The sequence below is a fragment of the Stylophora pistillata genome, chromosome 2, assembly GCF_964205215.1.
Source record: "Stylophora pistillata chromosome 2, jaStyPist1.2, whole genome shotgun sequence".
NCBI lineage: Eukaryota > Metazoa > Cnidaria > Anthozoa > Scleractinia > Pocilloporidae > Stylophora > Stylophora pistillata.
The window spans coordinates 40,209,830-40,235,283 of record NC_142520.1 but is presented as its reverse complement, the minus strand read 5'-3'; the positions used below and the strand labels follow the sequence as shown (position 1 = coordinate 40,235,283).

The window sequence follows — 25,454 nt, the reverse complement described above, 5'->3', positions numbered from 1 at the left end:
TTCCGCTACATTTTTACAAGTGACCTTTTATATACCATTTTACACGTTTTTACAATTCTTGTATTCGTTTTATAGTAGTTTTTAGTGCGTCGAACGTGACTACGAGACGTTATGTCTAGCAAACTGACTCAATTATCGAACACGTTCCTGGCCTCGGCCCACAAAATTTCATCACAAAATTTTCACAAATGCCACTAAACTTCAAAGATGCCGTCAACCAACATTAGAGGCCTACAATTTATTGTAGGGCGACGAAATCTATTGTTTCATGACAGATACCCTTCAACTGGTCATCATCTTTCATAATTGGTACCAGGTAGAAAGGTCTTATGTACGTGACCCCATTACCGAAATGCTTCATGAACAGTAGTTTTTCCCACGTTCATTTCGGGGGCTATGTTATCGTAAGAGCTGTCACTATGCTATCCGATATAGTCCAGGGGCCAAGGCTTTCTCGGGTGGTTTGCAATCTCGAAGTCGAGTGTTCTCTCTCTGAACGTAGTCTCTTAACAGCATTAGTAAGTTGTCGAATGACTCTCTCCCCATTCTTAAATGTCTGCGGAAAAAGACTTCGGGAAAGTTACGATGATGCATATGGATTTCCAACCAGGATTCAACTGGTCAAGGAAATGTCGGGTGAAAACGAAGGCGGCGTCGACGTCTATTGAGCAGTTGAATTTAAGTCTCTATGATCCGTATAAGCCGAATCCTTCCTAACAAAACCAGAAGTAACTGATTACTACTCACAATCAGGTTTTGCATGGCAAGCAAACAGCAAAGAAGGGCGATCAAAACATTTCGCGGGGGCATTTTGCTTTGCGACAGTCCTTGGCCGAAAACGACATCAAACTGGAAACGGACTGTCACGAAATCTCGGTATCTATTTCCATTGATTGATATTTGTGGTTACACGAATAATTTGCATGAAAACAACAAATTCGCTGTTACAAAATTTACAATTTTTTTGCAAGTACCAAACCAAATTTTTTGGTGTAGTGCGAACAGGGTCTAATCCTAAACCTTTCATATGATTTACATCCTGTGTGATTGACAGAATGGAAAGAGTACCATGACACCGCGATGCACCATGCGGTGCAAGGAAGAAAATATGTTTTTCGTCTGATTTTAACGCTTGAGGCCACGTAATAAAGGCCTTTAAATTGTGCAGTCAATATTCTACAGCAGTTGGGTGTTTTGCCCAAATTTACAGAATAATTTTGTTTTTCGCCCTCCAAAAATGGTACAGTAATAGGTGCTTTGTTGAAGATTTATCAACACTTGTCAAGGCACAATGTGGTCGGTTTTCCAGGTATGCCTAATAACCCTCCTGAAAACAAAGGCTTTCATCAGAAAACCGCATGCCGGATCGACACCAGAGTTTTCTTTTCTAGAGATGTTTCTCCCGCACGAACATGGTAGTCTGCTTACGAAAGTTGTAATGTTTGAAATTATATTCCCAATCTAACAACAACTGTTGGGTGAAGTTGTCAGCTGTGTTCTGTCCCACAACCAGATGAGTTTGTTTCTTTTGTCTCAAGATTACCTTCACAAATCCTGTTTGACAAATGAGGACAAAATCATGAATATCTTCCCCAATGTTGAAACATGCTCCATTTTGGTACAGAATGGGTTGATGCGTGGGCCACTTCTTAGCACACCAACGAATGGATCGTGAGACAAGCTGTAAGAAGAGACCATGAGGAACAAAGCCATGGACAAACAGGAGATACAATGGACAGGGATCCGTTGATGAAGGCTTCATTTCAAATAGTCTGTCAGGTGGACGCTTCAGTTGAGCTGGTACAAAGTACTTCACATCAGTTGGGGAAACTGAGAACTTAGCGATCAAACCAAATAGCTCCATCATGTCCAAGATGTCTTCTTTGATGATTCCCTGTCTAATAAAGCTGGAGAACACATGATCAACATGTTCCATGCTGAGGATGCCACTTCCTTCAAGTTCCTGCCAGTACTTAGCATGTAGAGAATTCTATAAAATATATAAAAATGAACAATTCAACATTAGGAAAGGCCACTTAATGTTCTTTGAATTTTTTCCTCGTACATGTACAAAAAACTAAAAAAAGTTTATTTCTATCAATGCATCAAAATGGTGGGAAATCAAATCCCTAACGAGCAAATTTGTATCTTAGCTGATAAGGTGTATACTAGTTGTTTAATCAACACCACAGAGGCCGTAGCCGATTTCCGAATTACCCTTGGCCTCATTTTCAAAACGAGTCCTGGTGCTCATCCTTTCATATGATAATAAGTTTTCATTCACATGCAAATTAAACTCATTTTCACAAGAATGGTCGAGCGCAAGGCCTTGTTTTGAAAACGAGACCAAGAGTAATTCGGAAAAAGGCTATTAGTGCAGGAAAAAGAAGTATTCACTTTTTTGAAAACAATTAGCGAATCAATGCAAGTCTCTTGCAAGTTATGACCTGAAAAGCTGCAAAAGGTATATGACTGAAATAATTTGTGGTCCATAATTGAAAAGATTTTAGAGTCACACTCTTAGTTTTCTGTTAGTCTTAATTGTTGAACAACATTTTCCAAGTAAGGTAGCCTTTCTCAAAACAGAAATTTATTTTCTACCTGTTTATTGAAAGGTGGTATGGTTATCAACTGTTTAAACAGATCAATCAACCACTCAGCCTTCAGTACAACTGTGCTGCGGTGCTTGATTATCATCCCCAGGCCATGGTAAAAACTGATCATGGAGTCAAACTCTTTTACATCTTTCATGAAACAATCTTTCCTTGCATAGTGCTCAAGTTGTTGCAGATTTCTATGATAAATCTGTTTAGCCACCAAAGCTTCAATCACTTTTTCAAACATAAACCACCTAGAAAGCAACAAAATACCTACAATGTATTATACGGCATGAAATTGGGTCTTAATTTCAGTCAGACATGCATGCTAGTGTTTGAAGTCCTCAAGTGCTAATACATGAATTGCCTCATACTATCTGCAACTAAAACAGACATGATTATTTTTGCAACATACAAAGTCAATTCCAAGAACTGTGCCTAACTAATCCCGGTTAGCTCAATGGATAGAGCGCTGGACTGCTGTGCGGGAGGTCGAGGGTTCAGGCCCCCCCCCCCCGTCTTAAAATAATTGAGAAGAATTTGCTACGTTTCTATAACATCAAGAAATGGTTAGATATTCTAGTCTTCTCAGATAGGGACGAATAAATGGAGTTACCATCTCCTGTAGGGCTAGGGGTAGGAGACGTTAATTTCACACACACAAGATTACTGTGTGATGGATGTCCTCCCCTAGGGTGGGATGGGTGGGTTTACCGGGCCCGCAGTAATTGGCACAAGCTGTTGCGGTGTCCCTCCCAGTCGGTGAAGCTAAATAAATCATAAATCATAAATAAATCATAAATCAATATTAATCATATCTTCTTATCTTTTAGAATTATAACATAGTCATAATGACACAAATTTAAATTTTGTTTGTCTGCACTGAAGCAACTGCTGTGTATTTGTACAATCTATAGTTTTGCAAATTTTGATGTATCTACAATTTAATCTAGTGGTGGAAGGATATATTGTAGTACTTACCTGCACATATAATTATGCTAAATACACTGTCTACCACTTAAAAACGTTAGCATGGCTGATTTGAGGGAAAAAATCGATTTTGAAGTGCATGAATTGGGGTTTTTCCAAATAAATTGTGTTTTTTACTTACCTCACTGGTATCTTCTCTCCCATATAAGGCTCCTGCATCAACACCTTCAGGATTGTGTTCTGTAATTCATTTATACCATCTGCTTTTCCTTCTTGCTCTGCAGGATATATTATTTAGGAAAGGAATTCAAAGCATAATGCAACACAGAAACATGCATTCTACAATGAGCATAGTATGATAGCATATACTTGTATAATTGCAGAGATTTTAGGGATGACAACTTAGCTAAAATGACAATCTCTTTAAATCCCCACATTTTAGCTCTTCTGTTCCCTATAATTATTCCATACTCTGAAATTAATGGTTCCATCTCCAAAAATTAATTGGACTCTATATGATGCTGCCAGTATATTCAGAATATAGAGTAGCTGAGAGCTTAAAGCAGAGTGCAGGTTATTAAAAAAAAACAACAACAACAAACAACTCTGAATTTTTTCCACTACAATCAAGTCCTAACTCATTCCACCATGGTAATATCTTTTAATCCCTCTACAACTTCCACTAGAAAAATTGTTCTGTCTCTCTATCTACTTGCAATTCAAACTCTGACTTTTTCCACTATAATTAAGTCCTAACTCATTCCACCATAGTAATATCATTTAATCCCTCTACAACTTCCACTAGAATGTTCTGTCTCTCTATCTACTTGCAATTCAAATTATAATGAAGCACAACAAACTGCCTGCTGCTGGATAACATGTAACAATGTAAGTCAGATAATAATTACTGTATGCTCAATGCTTGTCAACCATCTCCCCATATTGGGCTTTTGGTTACAAAAATTGCTACAAATCAAGTGTTCTTAAAATTCACCCAAAGATAAGCTTTTATACAATTATAAAGTCAACAATTACTGCAAGTAACCTATGGTTATGGATACAAAATAAAATCTTCTATCTTACCTGTTTTATCATTCAGGACAGTGCCCGGTCCAATACTATACATTGGACTGGCAATGGAGCATTTTGATTGGTTGATTTTAGTTATTGGCCCTCTGACTGCCCGAGTCGTGTAATAAAATCAATTATCTCACCTGTTTTATCTTTTCCAGTCTGCTTTCCAATCTTCTGGATAAATTTTTTCATCAAATTAGGCCTGTGAGTGTTGTCGATGCAGAATAAGGGTTTGATCACATGCTTCGCATATTCCATACCAGAAATTCTCTTCTGAATTTGTTTCTTTATTACTGCAATGTCTTTATCTGGTTTGTCAGCATGTGTGCCAACAATGAACACTGGGGGGCAAAGGTAGGGCATCTTGTGTCGTGGATCATCATCTGTGTCATCATTGGCCAGGGAAACACTGTGTACTGTAGCCAACCATGAGAGCAAATTCTCCATGTTTGTTTCATTGTTAGGGTTTTCCAACTTCACATCATTACTCCCTTGTCTCACGCAGGGCTCAGCTGGAGCATCCAGAGGCTTGCTGAGATTGTGCACCAATATGTATAGTGCCCGCTGTGATAGGAAGATAGGATGGCTGGCATAGTACAAGTGCTGCCCTGCAAAGTCCCACACATCCATTGTAACATAGGATTCTTCTGTGAGTAAGGCACTTTTGATGGGTTTGCCTTTGGCATACTTTAACCACTGCTTAACATGCTTCACAGTATCAGAAGGTTGAGAAACATCACTCATCACATCAGGCTCAGCTTGCATGTTTTCACCTTTACATTCAGTAGAATGTTCATTGGCATTGTTTTGCAGAATATCTGTGAAACCTTCATCCTCCTCAACCTGAATGGAGAATTAAATGAAACATTATGCTCACTTAAGTGTATATAATTATGTATTCAAAACTTGATGTTATGAACAGGCTGCTAAATTGTAAAAAATTATGATCACCTCAGTCTACAATAATTTTAAGGGGCAGGTTTCTAAAAAATTGTTGTACTGCTTTAGTGAGGGTATATAACGAGATAACTTGGTTTACCAACTGAGTTGAAGTTGTAAATTGGCTACTGTAGAGAGTTCTGAAGCTGACATCTCAAGTGTAAGAGCCTTTAGACAGAGAGAAACTTAATTGCATAGAATAAGACATTGAAGAGCAAATCCTCGCACCCTGGAGATAGTCAACTCAGACCAAGAAATGTTTGTTGAGACTGAAGTTACATAGCATAACATACATTCATTAAAGCTCCTCTATAAGGATTTTATAGCCAAAATGTAACAAGAGTTATGAGAACATTATATCAGAGAATACAAAATAATTACGACTAAGAAATTTATATATAATTGGAGAACAAAATCTCAGATTTCCTTTAAGTTAAGAGAAGACACCAATGGAAAAGCAATGGAAGAATGGAAAATAATATCAAAGGATGCCCCTCATTTTTGTCGTAAAAGTTCTGCATGTATGCCTTCATTCAAGATGTTTAAACAAAAATTACTTGCAGTTCTTTTTTACCTGATGTGTAAATAAAATTTAGTCTCATCTAAACTTTTGTGAAAACATCCAAAAGAAACAGACTGTTTCAGACACAATTCTAGATGTAAGAAATTTAGAATTTTCATAGAGAAAAGAGTTTTAAAAAATAGCAAGTTCTAATCCTATTCATTCTCTTTAAAAACAAATATTTCTCAAAAGGCTAATTTGGCTGCTTTCCTCCCTTCTACTCCTTTTATAAAATTCTCAGCATTTTTATTAGACTCTCAAACCTGCTTTGACTTGAAAACATCTTCAACTTCATCTTCTAATTGCAGTTCTCCTTCTTCGGTTGTCTCTTCCTTTAAAAATTGAGAAATATCTGCTCCACACATTCTGCCAACCACAATCTTTGCTACATCTTTTGAAAATTCAACCAGTCCTGGTTTACTCTCCTTGGTCAACTGCCAATTCTTGACAGCTTGGTCAACATCAATTTCACACTTTGAAGGATCCACTTCAATCCCCTCAGTACTCTGTTCTTTAGGGTCAAATGGAAGGCCTAAAAGACTCTTCTTCAGACTGGTTTTACCGGCGCGATCCTGACCAACCAGTATAACACGACCACGGTAAACTTGTACATATCCATCTTTTAAAGCCTCTTCATAAGCCAACTGTGCTCTTTGTCTATCCACTTGGTCTAATTAAAAAAGTCATCATGATTGAGCCAAAGGAAAAAGGCTAATCAGAGGAAGTTGTAATTATTATAATAACCCTAAAGGAAAAGCAATTTCTGCTTTTATAAGTTTCAAACACAATCTGAAAAAGGCCTGATAAGTCAATTTAATTACATGTCCTTCATGCATAAAGTTAGAAACTATGCTAGTATATACATGCAAAAATCTTTGCATCGATGAGTTAGGTAAACACATACACAATGACTATAATAATTATAAACTGACTCAATGAGATGAAACATTAAGAGTAAATTGATTAAAATGTGACTGATCAAACTAAACAAAGGCAATAATTGATGTCAATTCTGCCAAATGGTGTTTGGAAAACAGAAAGAAAAATCACATTCCCAAAACGTAGCAATTGATAGATTCTAAAATATTACAAGGGCAGCATAAATTATGGTGTAACAATTATCAGAATTACTCCTGACCAGTTAAGACAAAAGTTTTATTCCCAATAACCTAAACTCTCATTTTAAAATCATATTAGTCCATAAATTCTGTATCATAAGCTAAATGTTGTTACATTCTTAATAACTTCCAATAAAATAAAGCAAAAATTATGGAGTTACAACTTACAGTACTACATTCCTGGATGAGAAATGATTTGTAATAAACTTAATTCTTCCTTTTAAAATTAAAATCAAATAAACAGAAAGCAAAAATTACAACAGCAATTCCTACAACTGTGAAATAATTTGCAATAAACTTCTTAATTTCCAATCAACTAGAAAGCAAAAATTACAACTTACAATAATCCCTTACTGTAAAATGATTTGTAATAAACTTAATCCCTCCTCAATTCCCTATCAAATTAGAGTACACTGTAGTTCAACTTAACTTTCAATGTCAGCCAAATCATTAAAATAAACCTTTCAAAATATAACTAAAACTTCCAGTACAAATGTCATGTATTTCTAAAGTGATGCAACCTTTGTTATATCATAAAGTATAACTGTGACAGCATTTACTTCATTATTCTTCTCAGGATTTATTATAAAACTATTGTCAGCTGCCTGTAATTATCAGTAACAAGCAGCATAACCACTTGCAAGTCAACCATTAGAACCAATTTAGTAAAAAATGCACATGTTACAACATTAATGTGAAGAGGAATTTCCTTTACTCACCTGGGACATCTGAATATACTCTCTCAATCTTAACGTTTAGCTCCATAACACTTCTCATTCCTTCAACTGTAAAAGGATTCCCTCTCACATGCAAATATTTGAGTTTCTTCAGCTGTTTTATAGCTGGACTCAACACAGTCAACTGGTTGTTACTCAGCTCCAGTATCTCCAGCTCCACCATCTCCCCAATACCATCAGGGATGGTGGTTAGATTGTTATGTGAGATGTACAGCACTCTGAGTTTTTTTAGTTGAGTCAAACTTGTAGGGAATATAGACAACTCATTTTCACTCACATCTAGTTTCGTAAGATTCTTTAGTTTTCTGATACTTTCAGGTATTGTTGTAAGTTTATTCCCTGACAGGTAAAGTTCTTCCAACTCAGTCAATTCAAACAAAGCTGCAGGCAATTCATGCAAACTTTGCCTAATGAGATATGAACTCTTTCCTACCATCTTTCTTCTTAACTCTTCTTTAGAAAGAAATTCCATTTCATTCATGGGAAACTGTCACAACAACAATAAAAATTGTCATTAAAGGTGAGTAACTTAAACGAACTTGCTTTGGCCTCATCATAACCATTGAACCAAAAATGGAAAAAATGAGGTTTATAATTTAACTTCTACTAAACCAAACTAATGAGTTATACTTTATTCCTCTAAGTACAATCTTTGGAAGCCATCCACCCTTCAGTGTTCTTTTAAACACTCTGAGTAAACACTGCTCATTTGTAAGAGCTCTAGTTATTTATTCTCATGTCAGACATTTTGACTTAAGTCTCACTGTATAATTTTTTTTGTCAAAAAATAAACTGCTTGCGTTATACATGTTAACAACAAGGCTATTACGAACAAGAAAATACTTGAATTTTAAAACAGAGTTCTCCTGACTCTTTAAAAACAACATGAAGATTACTTTTATTGTAAAGGTTAATATCTAACAGGAAAGAAATCATTAGTGCAAATCTATGGTTGGTTATGTTTTGATGTGTCAACCTTAAACAGTTGTAATATAAACCAAAACATGAATGATTTCCAAGCTGAAAATATTCAAACCAAGTAGCTATTTCCAGACCTGTCACTTCATTTTATCCCCTGTTAATAATGTTTTCATTTCCAATTGACACAGAAAATTACTCAGAAGATGATCCTGATTCTTTAACAGAAACTGATTTCATAAGTCCTTCTCTCTGACATAATTCATTGTTTGGAATACGAAAAAAACAGAATGAGAGCCTTTTTTTTGTGTGTAGATTTTTTTTGTTTTTTAATTTTTTTTGTTTTTTAATTTTTTTTTTCCTTTTTTTAAGAGTTTGTCACCCAGTAAGATGCTTTTGAGACCACAATTTTCAATTTATGATACATCTTGCATGAGATCTACGTCAGCAACAGTTGTTGTACACATTATGTCGTGTAATGATGTGGTTGATGCAATAAACAATTTAATTACAAAGAGTATAGAAAACTGATGATAATTTTTTGTTTATGTTTAAAGCATAACTAAGAAGGGAACCAGCTCCACAAAGGTACATGATGAACTTGCTTGGAAGCCTCTTAGCTATAGATCAGGAGAGAACTACATACATTAAGCCAATTTTACAAAATAGTGAAGAATCTTGCTCCACATTATTCAACTGAGCTATTGTGGCAGCCTAAACTGTCAAGTGGATACAAATATTTTTGTCTTAAATCAAGAGAAGACTTTACTCAATTTCGTTGTAGAAATTTCTACATTTCAAAAGTCTTTTTTTTTCCATCCATTATCACTGGCTAGAATTGTCTGCACCTAGTTGTCCTAAACTCTGTATCTCTTCCCACTTTGAGATCAAACCTGGTAAATTCTCTTTCTGAATACTGACACTTAGTTATATGATTGTTTTGTTACATGGCATTCATCTGTTGATCACACCTACCTCAGACTGGGTTTCTATTGTCTTTGAGAATATCTCTTGAAAATTAATAGTTGTGTATCACTTATTTCCTAGTGCAGTTTTGACTCTGAATTGGTGAAATACTCTTTCTTGCTTTTCTAAGGTACACTGAGCTCTGCCTCTGCTGCATATATTCTAGGTGAAGCATGGTCACTGAGCAGCGATGCAAGGAAACTAAATTTGTATTGTATGGTATTGAGTCTGTAAATTACAATGTCAACTGTGGTTTTTTTCACAAAGTACAAAGTTTGATAATTAATACTAATGGCTTCTCAGAGGCCATTATTTGATTGTTTAAATAATAAACCCCTCTGGCGTTGTAGGTTTAACTCATTGTTATTGCCAATGGAGGGTTGTTTGTGTGTCTGTTTGTCTATGTCCCTGAATAAATTGGATAAAAATTTATAATATTGTAATCCCCTCCTTAAGCCAAGGTGATTTGGGGGAAAACAATGAAAAATATGCTTAATTAAAAAAAAATTAATAAATAAATAAATTCAACACTCACTGGAAATATTGCATTTATCATGTCAAGTTTACATACTATGGTATGTTGATTGAAAGCTCTAAGCAAACAGGTTTTTCATAGTAAGTCCAATGTATAATAATCAAAGATATTGAACACAAACAGGGAAGTATTTGTTGCTTTCGCAAACAAGAAACAACAGGCTAAATACTGGAATCACAATTTTTTGGCTTGAAATGCACATTCAAGTATGCTGTGGTTTCTACATCTTATACAACAAAAGATTGTTAACAAATCAAAAATGACTGAGTTCAAGAGTTTCTAAGACTTTGACTTATACCTTTTCACCTGAGAATTACCAAAGCAGAAAGCCAGCAAGTATCAAATACTAAGCGACATTATAACGGCATGAAGATCATATAATCATGCCAACACTTGGTTACTTTAAAGACCTTGGCGGTTGCGAATACATTTCTAACTTGTATCTGATAAAATTAAATGAAGTACAATCCGGGAAATCAAGCGAAAATTTTGTTATCAGTTTAAGCGCTCTAATTACTTGTTGTGAATACTAATCGACGCCCAACAACTACAAGACAGATATCGATTAGACCTAATTGACGTCAACACAATCAGAAACAGTTTCTCCCGTGCATTCCAATTCCAATATTATTCCGTTAAATTGCTATCATAACTTAAAATCACTGTTTTCCTCTTGCTGTTGATTGGAGTTTCTACTTTAACTCGTCTGTTACAGAACATTGACTGATTCCTGCAAGATCGTATGACGAAAGTGCTCTGCATTTGACGAGCGTCGTTAAAGTACGAACAACAGATCAGAACCCAGCAAACTTAGAATACAAAGGGAAAGAAAGAGTATTGGAGATACCAGAGAATTAGATTAACCTGACGGGAAATGACGGCAAAAACACTTGAGGGGAAATGACTTCAGTTGGATTATCTTTGTTCGCATTTCAGGAGTCTAGCGAGGCTACGCTTTACACAAATAGGCTAAATTCTCATCTGTGTTGAACATAGTACTTACGTCTCAGAAAAGTGAACAACAACTGCGGCGAATGATGATGAAATCAAAGACAGACGGTGAACTATTTAGCTGTTCGGCTGCTAGTAGACACTCCCTAACTCACAAGCGAGGTTCGATTTACATCACAATGCTTCTCACATGTCATGTAACCACTTATTGACGAGTAGATTTAAGGATGGGTTTAGTTAGTAGACTAGTTTGATACTAATTGAGTCCGCATGAAAGTGGTTAATTTCGAGCCAATCGGCTGTGCATTTTATTGCGTGAACTTCACATTGTTGGATATTGAATGAATGCACTCAACTAGTCAGATTTGTTATGGTGAGTCTAAACTATAATAATCAAAGCCCTTGAGTAGGTACAGGGAAGTATTTGTTGTTTTCATAAACAAAAGACAACTGACCAAATACTGGAATTGAAATTTTTTGGCTTAAAATGCATATTACACATATGCTGTGGTTTCTTTGTTTTATCAAGAAAGATTGTTAGTGAATAACAAATATCTGAGTTCATCTACATCTACATAATTTTATTAAAGTTGGTAAAACCTTGAGGGGTATCACACCAACTATATAAAAAAAAAGAAAAAGTAAAAAAAAATTAGAAAACTAGGAAACTATTAAAAAATATCTAGTTCAAAGGTTTCGAAAGAAAACAGCAATCATATTTTTTCGCCCTTCACATACTCCAGCAATTTCTCAATAAAATGGGAGTGATATTTAAAGAGCTTTCCCTACTTTTTAGAAGATTTCGATTTCCACGAACGCGTAGGGGGAGAGCAATTTCTTAGTCTTTAAATAGCTCACTTGTGCTAAAGGTTATTCCAAATCATGTGATCATGCATCTGAGAAATTACTGAATATCAAATATTTGCTTGCGCTCGACCATTGAAACCAAACATCTTCATGTTGAAATCAGGTAAATACCATGGAAATCAATGAGATTAACAACATCAATTCAAACAGGTTACCTCGAAAAAAATTTTGAACCGTGGAGTGTAAATTTGCCAAAGTATTCGGATCTGAGCACAGGCAGCCCAAGCTCACTACGAGAAAAGTGGACGTGACTCTTACCGTGTTGCGTAACGTTTTATATTTATAAAGGTTTGTATGAGATGTTATCGGTTTGCCTTAAAAGAGAGAAAAAAATGTCTTGTTTTGAAATAAAATGAGCTCACCTTATTGCCTTGTTGTTTTCTCTGTTGATTCCGAGCATCTCAGGCCATTTTGAAGCGTTTTCGGCGAGTTAGCGCTATGTTGGTGTTCAACTGGTAAAAGAAAGACAAGGCCGGAAACCTATTTTAGAAGCGTCCGTCGCCCGAAGCGAATAATTCCGCCAAAAAATTACCACCAGTCTCGATTCCTCCAGAAAATCAAAGCAGAGATGTTGCAGTTCCATTTTCCATTCAGTCGATTCACAATTCCTCCCACAGATCTTTCAGTAGCGATACTTTTATCTCCAGATCGATAGGCTTTCCAATTTCGAATTTGGCTGCTTGAAACCATCGCTGTCCGTTCGCCGATCGCACAGTATGTTGGGTAAAAAAAATAAGCCCGGCGAGGGTAGCCAGCGGCCTGCAGTCCAAAAACAAACCCGTTAGCTCCCCTGGTCCCCTCGAGAGGTTTTGTCAAGACCGCATTGTTTTGATCGACCAATCAACATCGAATGGAAATGTGTTTACTAAATTTTACTTTGCTTTGATGACATTGCTGTTTTAATCGTTGCTTTGATCTCGAATACAGACTCGTGAATACAGGATGGATCGTCATTGTTGATCTCATCCTCGAATTCGAATTCGCCGAAGTCATTATTTTTTTTTGTTCCTGTTCTTTTTAACGTGATGACTTCATCGCTGGCATGCAAGACATGGTAAGCTTTTAAAAATATAACTAACGAGGAAGACTAACTACGATACATTCGAATTCTATCACGGATACAATAAAATATTATGAATACATGTACAATATGAACATATTTTGTTGTAGGTTGCTGCGGAACTTTGAACACTGTGAGGGAGGTCTCTTACGAGTCAACGACATATTTTTTGATGCAGAGCAAGTGAAACAAAAATAAGCCCGGCGAGGGTAGCCGCTGGCTACCCTCGCCGGGCTTATTTTTGTTACCCAACATACTGTGCGATCGGCGAACGGGCAGCAATCGTTTCAAGCAGCCAAATTCGAAATTGGAAAGCCTATCAATCTGGAGATAAAAGTATCGCTACTGAAAGATCTGTGGGAGGAATTGTGAATCGACTGAATGGAAAATGGAACTGCAACATCTCTGCTTTGATTTTCTGGAGGAATCGAGACAGGTGGTAATTTTTTGGCGGAATTATTCGCTTCGGGCGACGGACGCTTCTAAAATAGGTTTCCGGCCCTGTCTTTCTTTTAGCAGTTGAACACCAACATAGCGCTAACTCGCCGAAAACGCTTCAAAATGGCCTGAGACGCTCAGAATCAGCAGAGAAAACAACAAGGCAATAAGGTGAGCCCATTTTATTTCAAAACAAGACATTTTTTTCTCTCTTTTAAGGCAAACCGATAACATCCCATACTTAACAAATGGTAAACACCACAGCGCACACTATTGAGTTATGGATGCACGCGGGAGGTTGCTAAGCACGAAAGAAGCGTAAGAGTCACTCGAGGCGATAGCCGAGAGCGACTCTAGCTTCTTGAGTGCTTAGCAAACCTCCCAAGTGCATCCATAACTCAATAGTGTACGCTGTGGTGTTTACCATTTGTTTTATAACATAACATTGATACATTGTAGCTAAAGAGTTCCCTTTTATTTAACAAATCTTACGTGACCAGAAAAAACAATCGCGCGCGGAAAAATAGTCTTTGCATTTGCTCACGTCAGCAGCGTACACCCATGGGCAAATGGGGGACGCTAAATTGACCAATCAGAGCGCGCGCTTTGCTTTGGTTATGTTATAAAAACCTTTATAAATATAAAACGTTACGCAACACGGTAAGAGTCACGTCCGCTTTTCTCGTAGTGAGCTTGGGCTGCCTGTGATCTGAGACGCCCGATGATAACGCAATTAGTTAATCTTTGACTTGCATAATTTCCTCGAAACTCGAAAGGAATCTCCTCCCAAAAGCTCCTCTTAAACAGACAATCTTATTTTATGATCAGCTCTTTCCTTTGCCTGTTAACCTGATATTTTTACTTCAATGCCTCTGAAACAGAAGACAAATGGATGATCGCACTTTCGAATCATCGTAAAGAACATTTTGAATGTGAAAGAACACTATAAGCCCCTCACTGAGGAATGCTGCATACAAACGGTATCGCTTATCATTCTTAGTACAAGCGAGGATCCAAACTACAAATCTCTTACCTGAAAAGAGGGTAAACTTGGCAGGAAACAGCGGCGGAATCTGTTATAAACTGTACTCGGTAGCTCTCAAGCTTAAAGTGAAAGCTACACCCAGTAAACAGAGATGCATTCTGTCTGCGCATGCACATGATTTGAGTTTCGATGAGTTTAGCCGCTGGTTCGCGCCCTCACAAACTCCCGCTTTTCTTCGAAAACTGACACGAAGTTGTGTGCAATGGCGGTGCAAACAAAATTGGTTTTCGTTTGCAAGTGTGTGCACTAATTTTTATCGTAAACGTGACAGAAAGTGTAAAAAGGTCGAAGCATGGGTGTATAATTTGCGGGAAGAAGTCTCAGAAAACTCCATTTCGTGGTGTACACAGGCAGTCAAACGCCGACTTAGAAGCTTGTTTTGGTTTCCTCGAGACAACATCGGGAGACATTTGTGAAGCCTGCAGAAAGGTTCTCCAACAGTACAGAAGCAATGGGAAGACATTTCATCGCGTTAGTGTTTTCTCGCGTTTAATTTCTCTTATATCACGTACAGTTGTGATGCTGAAATAAAGATTGAATGCTGCCCCGTGCCGCCAGAACTACAGAAGTGTTATATTTTCATTGATATTGCCAAACTTAGTTTGTAAACAAGTCAACGAAAATGTAAAACAAACATTTTCAGTGGGCTTGAAGAGTAGAATCCTTCTAAAATTTGGTATTTATCTTTTGTTCAAAGTATGTTCAGTCGAATCTCAACCAACCCGGACGAGTTCCGAAGAGAAAAGGACCAGTCATGTCAGTGTCAGGTTCTGAGTGTGTAGCTAGTGTCTTAGCTAGTGCAGTTAATGATAGGGAGATGGTAGTTATACCAGAGGAGACCTTTTTTAAAATGGAGGAAAATTTGAAGATTTTGTCGCAAAGTAAGTAAAATCGCTTGCTTGGTCTACCTTTGAATTCTACTTTCATCTGTAATCAGTAGTGTAATTAATTAGTTGAGTGTAGACACCATCTTTAATAATAAACAAAACTGTGATGCCAGGAACCTTTTCAGTAAAGGATCAATTTAAATTTCGAGAAAAAAGGTCTTCAAAACTAAATAATGTATAAACAACAACCCAGCTAGGAGAAACTTACAACCATAGTTGCTCCCAGGGGAAGTGTAATTTTGAGCAAGAAATTAACAATTTCAAGCCTCTGAAATTTAATAATTATTTGGCTAGATTTGCTCCCAAACTCTAGTATAATACAACCTCCTACCCCTGGCGAATGCCCCCCCCCCACACACACACACACACACACACTCCAAGCAAACTGTTGCTGTCTCATATCACTAGCCCTCTTTGATAAGTAGCAGGGGAGTAGCGGAAATTAATCAGTCAACAGAAAGGCAGACAATTTACTTCTGGTATGCACTTTGAAGTAACCTTCCAGCCATGCATCAGTCTCCAAAGTTATAATTTCAAAGAAAGAAAAATACTGATGGAGGAGGCTCAGTCAGATGAATTAGCTTCAAAGTAACTGATAAAACAAAGAAATAAACAAATAAATAAAGATACATTTGAATAAAAATCCAAACATGTATAATTTTACTAAACCCTAAAATGGTACAAACAATAGTACACACTAGCAAGCTTACATACATGTACAAGCATTATTTATTCAGAGTCTATAGTTCACTGTTCAAAGAAATAAATAATAAATTGAACCAATAGTTGCAGTATTATTTTAAGGTTACCTGTGTACGGAGCTTCGTAAACTGGCTTTTGATGAACGTAAGCCTAGTTTTGACCTTTTTCTCACAACAACGCATTTCCCTTCATGAGGAATTAATGAAAACAAAGGCTACTTTTGAAAGACAACCTGATTCACATAAGAAAAGTAACAGCTATCATCTGTTTCAATTCAAAGAATGATTGTACATAAAAGTAAATTTAGTTCCATATACATGACAGGAATCTTCATCTAATGCATTACAACACGGTAAACTCTTCACAAATATTTAACCCTTGAAAGCCATATTTTGAACATTATACTTGTCTGAGATACGTTTTATTCTTCCATGTATTCTGTAGGATATGACATAAAGCAAGAACTCAGCTTGGTCAAAAACAAAATATACAGCAAGTTAATTGCTAACAAGGGAATCCACATCTACCAGCCTGAAATGTTCAGAGAATTCTGTATCTCAGCAGGGGCAACCAATATTTTTGATGCCATTCTTGATGCAATTACATAAGCAAGGCACTCCACAGAACGTATTAATCTCAATAAGAAAAGGACTGTGTCAGTTATTTATAAACTTTGCTACTGTTTGAGTCAGGCATGCAATTCACTTCAAACTGAGCCCGCCCTTTACCTTAGGAGTTGTAATCTAAATCAAGAAGGTATGGATACACAGCACATTATGGGTCTCTCTTGTGCAAGAAGGACAGTGAACACCACTGCTAAATTGTTGTCTGAAAATCATTCAAACATTGCATTCAAGGTGCCATTGAAAACAAGTGGCTTTTTTAGTCCTGATTACAGATGATTTCACCTCAATTCACACCAAACGAAGACCACAGAGAGATAAGGCATCTGAAACAAAGTCAATGTGTACAATAGTCGGTAAAGCTTTCAAGAACATGCCTGCTGTAAGTGTGCTGCAGGCCGGTATCATGCATGATGTAAATGGCATCAGTATAAACACATGCCTACAAATTATAACATCTGCATCATCTATGCAAAACATGAGCAGTTCATATGCTTCTGTAATGCCAAACTGGATTACCGAGGCTTTTTTCAACCCAGAACTTCAACGCCAGGGACTCAACACCCATCAGTATTCGGGAAATGACAATGTGAAAACAATGAGAAAAATGGATGAGCTACATCTTGTTGACTTTGTGGAGTTACAACTTAAGTCCAAAGAGGACTTTAATACAGCATATAACATAGCACTTAGTGCTGGTTTGGGTGATTATGCAAAACAGTTCATTATTTTTCCGCCTGGTGATTGGCCATGTCAATTTTCCTGCCGCCAAATAATATATCAGTGTGTGAAGAAGTTTATCAGTTATCAGCAACCTCATCAAGTCAACTGTGAAAACATTCAAGCTGCATCAGATCATTCGGCATATTCTTATCCATCCTTCACTGGTTCTGACAATGAGCAAAGTTTGCCATCAAACTTGTCTTCTCAGCCCTCTATTCTCTTTGTGATTCCAATGATAGGTCCTCTCCACATATCCTTGAACAGTAGAGAACACATTGTTACTTCCTTCTATCCATTTTTCAAAACATTGTCTGAAAGCATTTTACTCGATCAAAACTGGCAGACAATTCAAAACCCTGGAGGATCAGCTTGTTCTTAGAAATTGTTTACGGAGGATGGATATTAATACGAGTTTTGGTGATTTAAAGATCAGGAGTATGGAACACTTTTTAATCTTTTGGACAACTACATACCCTTAGTTCTTTCTATTTACAGCATTTCTTTTACACTTAATAATTTCTCAGAATACTTCAGAGCGATGATTCGAAAGCGGATTATGTTCACCTGCCTTAAGCGTCGTCATTACAAGAAAGCTCCACTTGTCTGGCTTAACATGTGCTCACACTGGGGAAAGCATTCACCCCAACTTTATAAACTTCTTTGTAACTACATAACAATTTTTGATGAGTATCCTGTTGAAAATACCCACAGCATTCTACGTGCCCAAACAAAGCCCTCTGACAGTGCCGATGAATTAAGAAATAAAGCCAAACAAGTTTTTTAATCAAAGGAACAACAAGCTACCTTTAGATCAGCTTTCACATCACCATCACAGTTTTCATTTTCCCAGAACCAACTACAGTTTCTCTAAGTCAAATGTGCTCAAGTACTTAGTTCTATGTTAAGAAGAATTGCTTCAACACAAGGACAAAGCTCACTCTCGTCAAATGGAAATACAACTTCTCAAGTAAAATTTCCAGAAATCTGTGCCAACTATCCCATCAACAGTACTTCTTTACCTCTTGGGTATCAAGGTAACGTTAAACCTGATGCAGCTAAGCAATGTGACTTACCTGAATGTATGTCTGGCCAAAATGATGACTGGAAAGTTTTAACAGGTTGCTTTCATTCCTTCCACAATACCTGTTTAAATGGCTTAAATTCATGTCCCTTATGTAAAGACTTCCTGAAAAAGAAAGTTCAAGAACTTGGTCAAACTGCAAAACAAGCAATTCTTAATCCTAATTCAAGCACTGAAGTACCAGCTGTGAGCAAGGACAAGGAAAATGAAAGATCTGATTCAGGGTTAGATTCACCCACTGAAACTACAACTGCAAGAGAAATGGAGCAAGATGAATTTGAAAATACTATAAGACAGCTTAATCATGAAATTGCAAGTCTTAATCCAACTTCACAACCATTCCCAATTTCCAGCAATAACCAAAGACTCACAAAAGCTGCTTCCAACACCAGAGAAACAACTACTAAGGTCCCTCCACACTGCAGAAAATGCCACCATCCTGTTCGTGGATACAAAAGATCAAACAGTTCACAGGTTAAATGTGATTTTTGTCCCAACAATGTCTGCACAGTAAATTCAGGCAATAGTTTCTCGAGATGCAACTGTCCATGGCACAGGGAAAACCACACACAGAGAGACACTCCACCAGCTCCAGCATACCAAATAACTGTAACCACAAACCAGCATGTGGATGTGACTGAGTGGCTCTTGCCTCCAAATATTTGCCAATCAACCATAGCAGGGAGTCTGATTGGAAGTAATGCCTGTACAGTTATTGCTATGCTAACTGGATGCCATTTTCTTGAAGGTAAAATTTTCATTCCTCAACAACTTCAAGATCTATCACAGGTAATTCCTCTCTACAGCCACCTAATTCTCAAGGGGAACCATATTTACAGCTTGTTTCATGTCCCTGTGCAACAACCAAACATGAAAGTCAAAGAAGTCCTTCAGTACAACAATGAAGAATTTCAGAAAATTGAACTAATTGCAGACTTCGGTTTTTTCACTGTTGAAGACCTTGAATCTTATCTTACAAGCTACCATTGCCAGCATCCAACATTTGCTGCAGTCCTGATTGTGCCCCCAGACAAGACAATGGTGTTATGCTTCAGGAATGCAAGTATTTGCCTCTTTGAAAGTCACAGATAAGGCCACCAAGGAGGCATTATAGTCTCAAGCTCTTCTGGAAATGCCCGCAATTTTTTGCGATACGTTGAAAGGATGGTAGTGAGAGACTGGGAAATGCAGTTGCATGGATCAAACATAGCTGTACTAGGTCTAAAGTAAACTCTGAAAACTTAACTTTAGACCTTATACAGCTACTGTATGTATCGAACATTATAATTGTTCTACATTTTCCAAGTAAGTTGGTCAGCAGGTGTTTCATTCATTTGGTGAAATAAGTAGCAAAAAACATGGTCTCAGGCATACACATTATGAGTGAAATGCAAGGTTTACAACACATTCCAAGAACATGTATGCTGGTTAAATTATTTCAAATCCCATATTCAGCTTCAGAAATATATTAAATAAATATTTACTTCTCTTTGCAAGTAAGTGAAGTTCCAGTACTACAAGTGTACTAAAAGGTACTTTGGTGTCGTTCGAACACTCCGCTGAAGAACTGAAACGTACACGTCATTTTCGACCGCAAATACGTTTAAAAGAAATATTTGCGGCGAAAAGCACGCATTTTTTCTGGTTAAGGAACTTGCATAGCTCGGAAAAGGGATAAATAAAGTATTCGCTTAAAATATCTTTGAGTTGGGGCAAAATACCAGAACTAAGTTTTCCTCAATTTTCTGCCGGGACACTCACTCGAAGGGCAAAAACATCATCTACGCCGTACGTAATAAAAATGATAAAATACAACACTATAAAAGAGGATCTACTAGGTAAGACTATTATAACAAATGAAATGGACTCCAGGAGTACCTCTAAAGCAGACTTAAACGACATATCCCATAGACGTTCACTGCGATCTATGACTTGGAAAAACTACCATAATTTGCTCCGTTGAAATGCACCAAAAGTACTCGCAATAAAGTGTTAATCCTCGTTGCTGTACATTTTTTAAAGACTGCAATCCCCAGCGGCTGTAAAGAAAAGGTAAGGACACTATTAATTGTCAAAAGATACGAGTCGAAAAAGCAAAACAAAAACCACGTGCGAGCTGTTATGTAATAATGTCATAGAGCATGCGTGTCACGCATGACGTCCAAACGTGACATCTCCTCTTCTTAAAAAAAAGTTAAAACATAAACAAGATTCTAACAAATAAACAAGGTTCTAACATGTTGTATTCTGTCCGTAACTACGTCTCTTTAGTCACATATAAGATAACTAATAACAGACGAATTTAATCGACCTCTCTCGCTCGTCGCTCCACGTGTCATTACATCCTCCGGTCATGTGACCGACACAACATCCCTTCTTTTCTTAACAGAAAAAAGAAAAACTTAATCTTAAACTAGATCATACGATCAACGCAACTGCAACTATGTCCAAAGTTTTTTTTTTTTTTTTTTGCTTTTCATATCTCATGTCTTTATCTCCATTGTTCGCACTGTTTCCCTTTTTTTTTTTTGTTAATCACAACAAGGTTCAAGCCTGTAAGAGGCTACTATTATGTCAGTTTTCTTTCTGGGTTACTCCCATTCACCATAGCGATCTGGGGGATGCCTATCCCGTTGCGGCCTGTGCTCTAATTCATTGTCCTCTTGTAACCCAAACTGACGATCACTGTCAACACATTGTTCATCTCTGGGGGTAAACTTCTTTACTTCTGTGACGTTCCTCTGTTATTGAACTTTCTCAGGTGACTGTACCACAACACTATTGCCCTTCTTTTCAATGATTTCATAAGGCTCACTTTCAAATTTGGTTGACAACTTGTTTCACTTTTTCTTCTTTAGAAGCGCTTGGTCACCAGTCTGAAGGTCATTGGGTTGAGCACCCCTTCGTTCATCTGCATATATCTTTGCTTTTATTTTCTTTTCCCAGTCGCGATCTCGTGGCTCATCATCATTTACGGTAGTTTCGCGCAACTCAGGCATCTTTGTGCGGATCTTCCGACCAAATAATAACTCCGCAGGGGAAACTCCTGTGACGGTGTGCGGCGTTTTTCTGTATGTAGCGAGGTAATGAACGAGCTCTTTCCTCCAATTTTATCCTTCTGCTTGTGCAATTCTCATGCTTTTGAGTAGGCTTCGGTTTTGACGCTCTACTTCGCCATTTGCCTGTGCCCATTGTGGCGTAACCTTGCGGTGTAAGATACCATTATCAATAAGAAAATGCTCAAAGTCTTCACACCGGAATTGTGGTCCGTTGTCGCTCGTTATGGTTACTGGCAGGCCATGAACAGCGAATATCGTCTCGAGGCGTGAGATAATCTGGGATGCAGTAACTGACATCAAGATCTCCACTTCATAGTACCTAGAATAATTGTCAATGACAACAAGCAGGTACTCTCCTGTTGGCATCGGTCCCAGGAGATCCAAGGATAAGTCCTGCCATTTGCCAAGCGGCAGCTCAGTAGGCATCAAAGGCTCCGGTGGAGTTGCTTGTCCAACTAATTGACATCCATGACACGACCTTACATATTGTTCAGTGTCTTTGTCGATACCGGGCCACCACACTTTAGTCCTCAGTCTCAGTTTCGTAGCAACAATTCCAACATGTCCTTCGTGTGCAATAGCTAGTACTTGCTGTCTTAGAGTTTGGGGAATAACAATGCGAGTTCCACGCAAAACAACTTTGCCGATGGCACACAGTTCGTCTTTTACTGGAATATATTTAACACATTCTTTGTTGTTCCAGACACCTTCACGAATGCATCGCCTTACTTCACTCAGTTCAGCATCACGATGGGAATGTTCCTCTACTTCTCGTGTTGTCATGGCTTTTGGGGTGGCTGTCTGGGCTATCAACCGTACATATTCTTCTGCAACGTTCCTCGTTTTCTCCTCGTCCAGACTGTGGTAGCAGCTCAGTCGAGACAGGGAATCTGCTATGTTCTCGCTACCAGGCTTGTATTCAATGGTGTAATCAAAAACTTGCATCCGCAGTACCCAGCGCTCAATGCGGGTAGGGGGTCTCGACTTCTTTGAGTATAAACATTCCAAAGGCTTGTGATCAGTTACAAGGTGAAACTTGATCCCATATAGGTAAGTGTGGAACCGTTCACAAGCCCATACAATCGCCAGCACCTCGCGCTCTGTCTGGCTGTATCTGCGTTCTGCATCCGTTAGACTTCGACTAGCATACATAATGACCCTGAACTCTCCTTGCTGCTTCTGAGCAAGAACGGCGCCCAAACCCACAGGACTTGCATCAGTGATTACACGAGTCTCAGCATCTTCGTCGTAATATCCAAGAACCTATGCTCGAGCCAGTTGATTTTGCAGCTTCTGAAATGCTGCAGCTTGCCCTGATCCCCATTGGAACACAATATCCTTCTTTGTCAGTCTTCGCAGCGGCTCTGACAGTGTCGCAAGATTTGGAATAAACCTTCCACTGTAATTTACTAGACCTAAGAATGACCTGACTTCTGAGACCGATTCTGGTTCTCTTGCTTCGACTACTGCCTTCACTTTGTCAGCGGCCACACCCACTCCTCGACTTGACAGGACATGGCCCATGAATGTCAACTGACTCATGGAGAATTGGCACTTTTCTAAGTTGAGGGTAAGGCCGCATTCACGTACACGCATCATCACTTTTCGCAGGCGTTCATCATGCTGGTCATGTGTTGCACAATGCACTATAATATCATCTGAGATATTTTGTGCCCCTTCAATACCTTGCAATGTCTGCTGGATAACCTGCTGGTATTTCTCCGGAGCTGCTGATATCCCAAACATCAATCTTTTATATCGGTACAGACCTTTGTGTGTGATGAATGTGGTAATCTCACGGGATTCTTCAGATAATTCAATTTGATGGTACCCCCATCTTAAGTCCAGCTTGCTGAACACTTTACTATTGTTCATGTCTTGAAGTACTTCATCAATGGTTTGAATGGGGTATCGTTCACGTTCTACCGCACAATTTGCTTGTCTCATGTCTACACAAAGTCTCACTTCCCCATTGGGTTTTGGGACTACAACTACAGGGCTCACCCACTGAGATGGACTGTTTACTTTCTCAATGATGTCTGGGTTCTCCAGTTCGTCTAATTTCTTCTCAATTTTGTCTCTAAGATTGAATGGTGGTCTGCGCAGAGACTGAACCACTGGTGCCACATTCTGTTTTATATGCAACTTAAGCTGATATCCTTTTAGCTTTCCTACTCCTGTAAAACAATCTTTGAATTTTTCTGCAATGTCACTGCATACAGAGTTTATGGAACTTCCTATCTGAAGCACTCCAAGCTTGATTGCTGTACTTCTCCCCAATAGGGGTTGTCCTGTCCCATCAATCACTACAAACTCTGCCTCACAAACCTTGTCACCCAGGACTACTCTTGCTTCGAAACAACCGATAACTTCTAAAGGCACACTACTCCCATAAGCATACAGCTTCTTTTTACACCTATAAGATTTGCATTCAATCTTCTGGGATTTTAGCTCCTCCCATGTTCCTTTATCAATCACATTAATGCTTGCCCCAGAGTCAATACGCATTCGTACAGAAATCCCTCCAACTAACACATTTATCATCCCACCTGTACTTCCTCTGCCCACAGTGAATGCGTACTCGTCATCGTCGCTCTCAACTCTCAAGTTGTCATCATCAATCGAGTTCACATTCGATCTCCTTTTGTCTGGCGCATCTCGTGGAGAAAATCTTTTGTTTCTGGTGACAGTTTTGGTTTGGCAAACCTTAGCAAAATGTCCTATCTTGTGACACCTCTGACACTCGGCATTTCTTGCTGGACAACAACTGTCACGACTAAAATGACCTTCTCTGTCACAACGATAACATTTGGCTTTCGTTTCTCTTCCTTTGAACTGGACAGCGGTTTCTCCACGCTCGATACGGTTTACTTGTTGACGATCATCTTCCACACCAGTCATCCTTTTCAACTGAATATCTACTGCCTCAAAAGATCGAGCGATTTCTTGCATCTTTTCCAGAGTTAGATGGGTTCCCTTTAACAATAATTTCCGCCGCAAGTCGTCTGATCTGCACTTGTCGATGACCTGATCGCGAATCGGCTCGTCTGCGTTATCCCAATTACAATTTTCCGCTTGGTGTCGTAACCGAGTAATAAACTGATCGACCGTCTCTCCTCCCTCTTGTTTGAGATTTCTGAAGACGTGTCTTTCGTATGGCTCATTTAACCGCGCGCTAAAATGAGCATCAAGTGTGCGTAGGGCTTTCTGATATTCGTCAGCATTGTCTTCACCTACATCTGCCGGCGGTCCTGGATCTTGCAGGGTTTCGAATAATTCTTGCACTTCACTGCCAGCACAGTGTAACAGCAAACCTTTTTTTCGAGCGCTGTTGGTGATTCCTCTTGCTAAGAGGAAATATTCAAAAGATTTTTTCCACTTTTTTCACCGAGGAGCAACTGAGGTAATCGCGCCTCTACAGTCGAACGGCAAAATTCCTCCAAACTCAACACTTGCCGCTGCCATGTTGATTTATGCAAAGGTATTGAACATCCTCGTCGCCAGTGTTGTATTCTGTCCGTAACTACGTCTCTTTAATCACATATAAGATAACTGATAACAAACGAATTTAATCGACCTCTCTCGCTCGTCGCTCCACGTGTCATTACATCCTCCGGTCATGTGACCGACACAACAGTTACC

At 38.3% G+C, this 25,454-nt stretch overlaps 2 protein-coding genes, 1 long non-coding RNA gene and 2 pseudogenes across 3 annotated transcripts; 2 read left to right on the top strand and 3 right to left on the bottom strand.

The window, feature by feature from the left end:
- On the bottom strand, nucleotides 1-5,470 carry LOC148739482 (leucine-rich repeat serine/threonine-protein kinase 2-like). Its single transcript, XM_088748202.1, has 4 exons — nucleotides 4,742-5,470; nucleotides 3,709-3,805; nucleotides 2,602-2,851; nucleotides 1-1,990 (listed from the first exon to the last, which is right to left on the bottom strand). Exons 1-4 carry the CDS (start codon nucleotides 5,364-5,366, stop codon nucleotides 1,388-1,390), a joined length of 1,575 nt encoding a protein of 524 aa, XP_088604328.1. The 5' UTR covers nucleotides 5,367-5,470; the 3' UTR covers nucleotides 1-1,387.
- Nucleotides 5,471-6,341: 871 nt separating this feature from the next.
- LOC148739481 (uncharacterized) lies at nucleotides 6,342-8,667 on the bottom strand. Its single transcript, XM_088748213.1, has 2 exons — nucleotides 7,940-8,667; nucleotides 6,342-6,772 (listed from the first exon to the last, which is right to left on the bottom strand). The coding sequence occupies exons 1-2, from the start codon at nucleotides 8,436-8,438 to the stop codon at nucleotides 6,360-6,362; spliced, it is 912 nt and encodes a 303-aa protein (XP_088604339.1). The 5' UTR covers nucleotides 8,439-8,667; the 3' UTR covers nucleotides 6,342-6,359.
- A 5,478-nt stretch (nucleotides 8,668-14,145) lies between these two features.
- LOC148739480 (uncharacterized) lies at nucleotides 14,146-15,542 on the bottom strand. The gene is made up of 2 exons (XR_015996446.1): nucleotides 14,726-15,542; nucleotides 14,146-14,564 (listed from the first exon to the last, which is right to left on the bottom strand). It is a non-coding gene; the product is annotated as an uncharacterized LOC148739480 (long non-coding RNA).
- Nucleotides 15,543-16,725: 1,183 nt separating this feature from the next.
- On the top strand, nucleotides 16,726-18,066 carry LOC148739479 (uncharacterized; annotated as a pseudogene).
- Nucleotides 18,067-18,459: 393 nt separating this feature from the next.
- On the top strand, nucleotides 18,460-19,983 carry LOC148739478 (uncharacterized; annotated as a pseudogene).
- The last annotated feature ends 5,471 nt before the right edge of the window (nucleotides 19,984-25,454 follow it).

Bases quoted from the DNA above. Each gene is read 5' to 3' on its own strand.
- LOC148739482 (XM_088748202.1), bottom strand. From the start codon at position 5,366: ATGCAAGCTGAGCCTGATGTGATGAGTGATGTTTCTCAACCTTCTGAT. The intron at 3,806-4,741 runs GTGAGATAATTG...TATATCCTGCAG, and splicing joins GACTGGAAAAGATAAAACAG to AGCAAGAAGGAAAAGCAGAT. The intron at 1,991-2,601 runs GTAGAAAATAAA...TATATTTTATAG, and splicing joins TACCACCTTTCAATAAACAG to AATTCTCTACATGCTAAGTA.
- LOC148739481 (XM_088748213.1), bottom strand. From the start codon at position 8,438: ATGAATGAAATGGAATTTCTTTCTAAAGAAGAGTTAAGAAGAAAGATG. The intron at 6,773-7,939 runs GTGAGTAAAGGA...TTTTTTAATTAG, and splicing joins AGTATATTCAGATGTCCCAG to ACCAAGTGGATAGACAAAGA.